At 40.5% G+C, this 6,750-nt stretch overlaps 1 protein-coding gene across 1 annotated transcript; it reads left to right on the plus strand.

Annotated features, from left to right (window-relative positions):
* The first annotated feature begins 4,330 nt into the window (after positions 1-4,330).
* LOC137633897 (uncharacterized) lies at positions 4,331-5,153 on the plus strand. The gene is made up of 2 exons (XM_068366139.1): positions 4,331-4,723; positions 4,887-5,153. The coding sequence occupies exons 1-2, from the start codon at positions 4,331-4,333 to the stop codon at positions 5,151-5,153; spliced, it is 660 nt and encodes a 219-aa protein (XP_068222240.1).
* The last annotated feature ends 1,597 nt before the right edge of the window (positions 5,154-6,750 follow it).

The following is a 6,750-nucleotide window of genomic DNA, read 5'->3' on the forward strand; positions in this document are numbered from 1 at the left end:
TTCAATGTATTGTGGGTTTCTAATTTACAGTCCATGAAATCTCCGGGATATCTTGGATCAACCTGAAAGAAGATAAATTGACTTATTATTTGTCGGAACAGAGAGAAGCCTTGCTAGTAAACAGCCATGAGGGGGAAAATCCGATGGCAATTTCTAATTTAAATTTCAATTATTGATTTGATTAATTTTGATATTTACAATTATTCTAATAATTTAACGAACACTGATAATTTCAATAATTTTATTTCATGTTGCCAAACATGAAATGATATAAAAATGTAATTATGTTATTGAAGAGATTAGAGATATTAGTGATATTTTTTTGTCAGTTCATGATGTTCACATTAAACAGTAAGATTCTTCCAGTTTATAATACAACTCAAAATCATAATAATAAAGGAGCGGAAGTACTTGCTCCTTTTTAACTGGCTATTTAAAACAAGGGATGAAATGGTGAAAATAATTGCAAATCATCTAAAGCCATTAAACTTGTAATCTAAGTAATGCTATTCCATCTGGTTATAATAGTAGTCCATTACCTTTGAATAGAGAGTTAACTCCTCGCAGAGCATGGCAGTGAATATCACCATCAACATTGTTACCTTCCCAATGAACCATTTGTGTCCACCAAATGTCAAGACAGTGAGGGACATTCTTGCAGAACGCTTACTGTAAATAAATAATCTATTTAGTGAAGGTACATAAAAAGACACATTTAATATGTACCAGTATTCATTATTATTATCCTTGTCCTATGTGTATCATTTATTGTACTATGTGCTTTTATGCATTATTCCTGATATTGCGTATCAGCTGATTAATTCCTGTTTTATTAATATGATATGACAACAATGTATCAGCATTAGCAACTCTTGCCTATTTTTCCCATAATGCATTGTCTTTATTGTACTTGTTTCTTACTGATAAGTTATCCTTCCGTTGCTTCCAGGAACTTTGTATTTCACTCGTAATAGACATTAAGAACCAAATTTTAAAGTTGTATTCTTACCCCACCCATTAAGGTTAAAGACGTTACCAACACATACATGGCGCAATGAACTTATAGTGTCGTATTATGAAAAGTTTGTTCCAAGACGTGGACAAGAGGAAGCGGTCGACGGTATTAATGGACGCTCAATTTGAATGTTTTTGTGGTTTTATTTGATATATTCTATTCCATGCGCGGTGTAGTGATATAAATGAACTTCGAAGTGTTGTTCCAAGCTTTGTGCTTTTATAGCGCCCTTTTTATATGTCCCAGTACTTTATTTGCTGTGCGATTCCAAGAAGCAAGCAAATATTTTGTTGTGGCATTTCCGAACCATGAGTAACTCCATCTAGTTTAGCTCATCGCTACCGCATAACTGCCTGGCTGTGCTTGGCCCTGAAGCAAGTTACTGCTGCTGGCTCATGGTTGCTCCCCTCACCTTGCTGCCTAATGTATTCATCGCGCATGCACACACTCACTTCTTGCCGGACTTATCTTATTAGTTTGAATTTCAAAACAGTTCGTGTTTATTGTTAATAATTTTCTTAGATCTGTAATTTTGGTCACTGCAGACTGAAAGTAATAATGGCCTCGAAAGATAGACTTACAGACCTGTTAGAAGAGACCTCAGAACAGGGACCATTCAGTGGTGAAGGTCCCCACAACATCGACACTGCCCACACCCACAGTGTTGAGGGAGTGTTGGAGCACAGTGCCTTCCCCTCCCTACCTTTTTTGAGCACCTAATACCAACCACCGTTTGCCTCTCAAGCTACCGGGATAGATTTCCTCACTTTGAATAGATTTCTAGAGGAATCTCGCTTGTACGAGGATGAAAGAATATGAAAGGAAGATGAAGAAAGAAGATAAGAAAGGAAAGGTGAAGAAGAAAGAAGAAGGGAACAAGAAGTGATTCGCCTAAGAGAGGATGATCTTAGAAGATAAGAAGAAAATGCAAGATTTACTGCCCCCCATTCAAACTCTCGCACCTATCGTTCATTCTCATCCAGGTACTCCTACACCTGGCACAGAGGCAAACTCAGACTCCAATCAACCTGCTCTCCCACCTCCTCCGAAAGCAACGGCTCAAATGCCGCCCTGACTGAAAGTAGATGCAACATTCCAAATGTTCAGGGAATGGAGACATGGGTGGGATGACTATACTGTCATGGTGGATCCTTCTAAGCTTCCACGTGAAAAACAGATGATCCAGATGAGGATGATGAGGATATGTTTAACCCTTGAAACAGAGTGTGTTTTAGAACACAAATTACAAATTTCTCCTTACACAGATAAGTCAATAGATGAAGTCCTGGACACTGTACAATTGCATATAAACGATTTGAGGAATGCAGTGCTCCGCTGAAGAGAGTTGCTTAGCTTTAAGCAAATGGGAGGAGACTTTCGACGCTTTTTATGTGAGACTTTGTTGCATGGCAGAAGAAGTTAATTTGTGCCTAGGTAATGCTGTTGCATGCGAAGAGACCCAGCTGAAGAGGATTATCTTGAAGGTTATCCGAGATGTGGAATTAATTAGGAAATTGACTGCCTTGGATGCCAATTCTCCCCTACAATATTTTGTCCCTGTCTGTCGATCGTACGAGGCAGCTAAAACTATACATTTTGCCATACGTGAACCACCTAGCCAGTTGTGTGCCATTTCTGCCTAAAACAGAAGTAAGAAGCCAAGCGTAAAGCCTCCATCTTCACCAAAGTCGTCGAAGCTGGCTGTTTTTGCCAGTACTGTTCCCGTCAGCAAGAACCGGATAAATGCCCCGCTGCCAACAGTACCTTCAAAAACTATGACCGTGTGGTCATTGGTCCAGGACATTGAAGTGTCCTGCCAGCAAAGTCCAGTGCCGTCGTTGTCACCGTATTGGACACTTCGATAAATGCTGCAAGGATAACAAGAAAAATGGTCAAGACAGATCTTCAAGCAACGGTGGTGCCTTTTCAGTTTCCAATAAACCACAAGATTCATGGACCAGCTGTCGATGCTTAGGGTCACCTTCCATCATCTCCAAGACGCCCAAACCTATCTGTATTCTTGTCTTCTGGTGATATCAAGTCCTGCATCAAGATGTTACCGAACACAGGTGTCGTTCACTGTTATCGGACAGAAACATCTTGACACCATGGATATCCGATGTCACCTGCTCTGGTTATATTACAAGCTACCTTTACCTTAGGCAAGTGATCCTGCCATGCCAGGATTCCAGCTCACAGAAATATGGAAGTTTCACTTTGATGCTATGGTCATTGTCAAGAAGAGGCCATAATATCTTCAGATTTCCCCAATACTATATTGGAGGTCAACCATGCAAATAGATACAAGGGGGTACCCTCTCAGCAACCACATTACCTCCAACAGCCAGTAAATAATTTCGTTAAGAGTTTACAGATGTGTTGGTCTCTAAAGAAGATTTGAAGACAGCTCCTCTCAAGACAATGACTGGTCCTTCAATGAGAATTTACCTAAAATTTAGGTGAATTCTCATTGGAGGAATTGCACCATCATTTAGGTCCTAATTGATGGTACAATGCCTCTTACCATCCACGCCCCAAGACAGATTCATTTTGCTTTTAAGGACAAAGTCAAAGAAGAGGTTCATTCTATGGTGGCTCAAGGGATAATCAAACCTGCTCGTGATGACCCTTCAGTTTGATGCCACCCTCTCATCATCGTTGTTATGAATGGGCAGTAGTACGTATCACTCTCAACCTCACCAAGTTGAACAGCCAAGTTTCTCATCCAGCCCACCCTTCACACACACCCTTCAAAGCTATTTGTAGTGTGGACCTTAAGGCTCATTACTTCACCACAGGCGATGCTCTCTACGAGTACTCACAAATGGAACTGGCAGAAGAAGATCGACATTTAATCACCTTTATTACACCATATTGTTGGTTCATACATTACAGAGGACCAATGGGCTCTGCAGGTACTGGTGATGCCTTCTGCCAGCGAGGTGATATGACCCTTCAAGGTATCCAAAATTGTGTTAAGGTTATAGACGACCTCCTTCGAATCCACGAAGCGCCCACTAAGTGCAGCAAGTTTGGGATCACACTCAACAAAGATTAATTTGTGGTTGATGCCCCTCCGTGAACTTCTGTCTCTCAGGAGACGGCATTTCAGTTGATCAGTAGAAAGTCAGTGCCATCAAGGATTTCCCTACTCATGCTAACCTGACAGACCTCAGATTGTTCATGGGATTGGTCAACCAGTTAGCGCAGTTTATACCTGACATCTCCAGTGCAGCCCAACCTTTATGCTCCCCAATGAGCTCTAATAAAACATTTGTCTGAACTTCCAACCATGATGAAGCATTCCAACGCGTCATGTTTGCTCTCACTTATCCACCAGTTCTTGCACTCTTTGACCCAGACTTACCCGCTGTTCTTCAAATGTATGTTTCATGCCTCAATGGTATTGGATATGATCTCCTGCAAGACCAAGGTAATGGATACCTACGTCTAGTTCAGTGTGGTTCTCGTTTTCTTGCCGATGCAGAGACACGCTATGCCACTATCGAGCTCGAGATACTAGCTGTTGTCTGGTTAATGTCAAATTGTAGGCTGTATCTAGCCGGCTTACAGCCCTTTACTCTGATGACGGATCACTGGCCCCTCATACCAATTCTGAACAGTTATACTCTTAATGTCATAGAAACTCATGTCTCCAGAACCTCAAGGAGATCTCACCTTACATCTTTACAACTGTGTGGTGTGTTGGTAAGTTGCTCTGTGTTCCAGACGCATTGTCTCGAGCACCGGTCAGCTACCCCACACAGGAGAACAAAATTTCGGGTGCTTTTTCTGCTCTTCATCTCCGAACTGTCATAGCCATGAACACCATTACTCTTTCAGACGAGTTTCCCACTCAGGATGCCGACAGGAACTCCTGGATATTCGTGATGCAACAAGAGCAGATCCCGCATATACTCGTCAACTTGATTGCGTCATAACAGGATTTCCTCGCAACAGATATAATCTTCATAATTCCGTACTTCCATACTGGAAACTCCGTGCAGATCTTTATGCCAATAGTGACCTTGTCCTGTATAGAGCAAGAGTTGTAGTTCCTGCCGCCCTTCGCCACCACTTCTTGTCCCACTTGCATGACAGCCACAGAGGTGTAAAAGCAACTAAGTGCAGAGCATGACAGTCAGTTTTCTGGCCTGGCATTGACTCTGACATAGCCAACATGGTTAGAGCTTGTGAGTCATGTCAGATATTGCAGCCATCTCAGCAGCAGGAAGCTTTAATGAATGATGGCAACTAAACAAGACGTCTTCATTGTTGCAGGGAAAGCTTTCCTCGTCGTCGTCCTTCACCTATTATGATGGCCTGTTGTTGCACCTCGTAAAGGGGATACTACCACAGATGGAGGGACACAATTTACCAGCACAGAATTCAAGGATTTTATGAAGAGATGGCGAGTTCAACACATGGTAATATCACCTCACTATCTGCAATTATATGGGTCACGCCAAAGCCGGTGTGAAGGCAGTTAAGCACCTCATCTTAAAAACAACCCCGTCTGGCAATATCGATTGTGAAGATTTTGACCGTGGCTCGCTGGAGCTCAAGAATACTCCTAAATTTACAGGACGCTCCCCTGCCCAGATCCTGTATGGCCGACCTATCAGGTTATGTATCCTTGCCCATCCTAAAGCATTCTCCAAGGAAAGGCAGGTCAAGATTGAATACTGTGACCGCCATGCTGCTGCCCATTATGAGCAAGTTAAGACCCAATATGACCAGCATGTCCGCTCCCTGCCCAAGATGAGTGTCGGACAGCAAATTTGGATTCAAAATCCGACCTCTCACCATTAGGACAAAGTTGGCATCCTTATAGGCCATAAAAATTCAAGACACTATCAAATTCGTCTTCATAGTATTCATATGTTGTGTCATAGTTGCCATTTTCTTCGTCTGGTGCCACTCACTATTAGTAACCCGTCTCTCCCTGACCCTATGGTACCTTGCTAGGAACTAGAAAGAGAGTCCCTTAGTCAGTATCTCTCCAGTAAACCCACATCGTTCCCAAAGACTCTGGAAAAAAGCAGTCCACTCGAGATTGTACTAAGAGTGTTAGGAGGAAGGAGGTGTAGGAACATTAAAAGACACATTTAACATGTACCAGAATTCATTATCATTATCATTATCCAATATGTATCATATATTGTATTATGTGCTTTTAAATATTATTCCAGATTTTGCATCTCAACAGCTTAATTCATATCTAATTGATATGATATGGCAACATTGTATCATCATTGGGAACGTTTGCCTATTTTCCCCATGGTGCACTGTCTTGTTTGTCCTCGTATCTTACTGATAAGTTATATTTTCCTTGTTCCCACGGACTTTGTATTTTACTTGTAATAAACAGCAATATCCCACTTTTAAAGTTGTTTCCTTGCTCTACCCATTAAGGCTAAGGAAGTTACCAACACGTACATTTAGAGACTAAACTTTTAGAAGTAACTTGTATGCACTAGTTATATAATTATGAATACATACTAAATATACATTATATACATAGGCAGACAAATACAAACACACACACATACACACACACACACCCATATATATATATACATATATATATATATATATGTATATATATATATATATATATATAAATTAAATATATATATCTATATATACATATATTGTATATATATACATATATATATATATATATATGTTTATATATATAATATATATATATATATATATATACATATATATAC

Source organism: Palaemon carinicauda, chromosome 3, assembly GCF_036898095.1.
Source record: "Palaemon carinicauda isolate YSFRI2023 chromosome 3, ASM3689809v2, whole genome shotgun sequence".
NCBI lineage: Eukaryota > Metazoa > Arthropoda > Malacostraca > Decapoda > Palaemonidae > Palaemon > Palaemon carinicauda.

Coding starts and splice junctions, on each gene's coding strand:
- LOC137633897 (XM_068366139.1), top strand. CDS start 4,331: ATGTTTGCTCTCACTTATCCACCAGTTCTTGCACTCTTTGACCCAGAC. Junction 4,724..4,886: donor TACAACTGTGTGGTGTGTTG/GTAAGTTGCTCT, acceptor GGATGCCGACAG/GAACTCCTGGATATTCGTGA.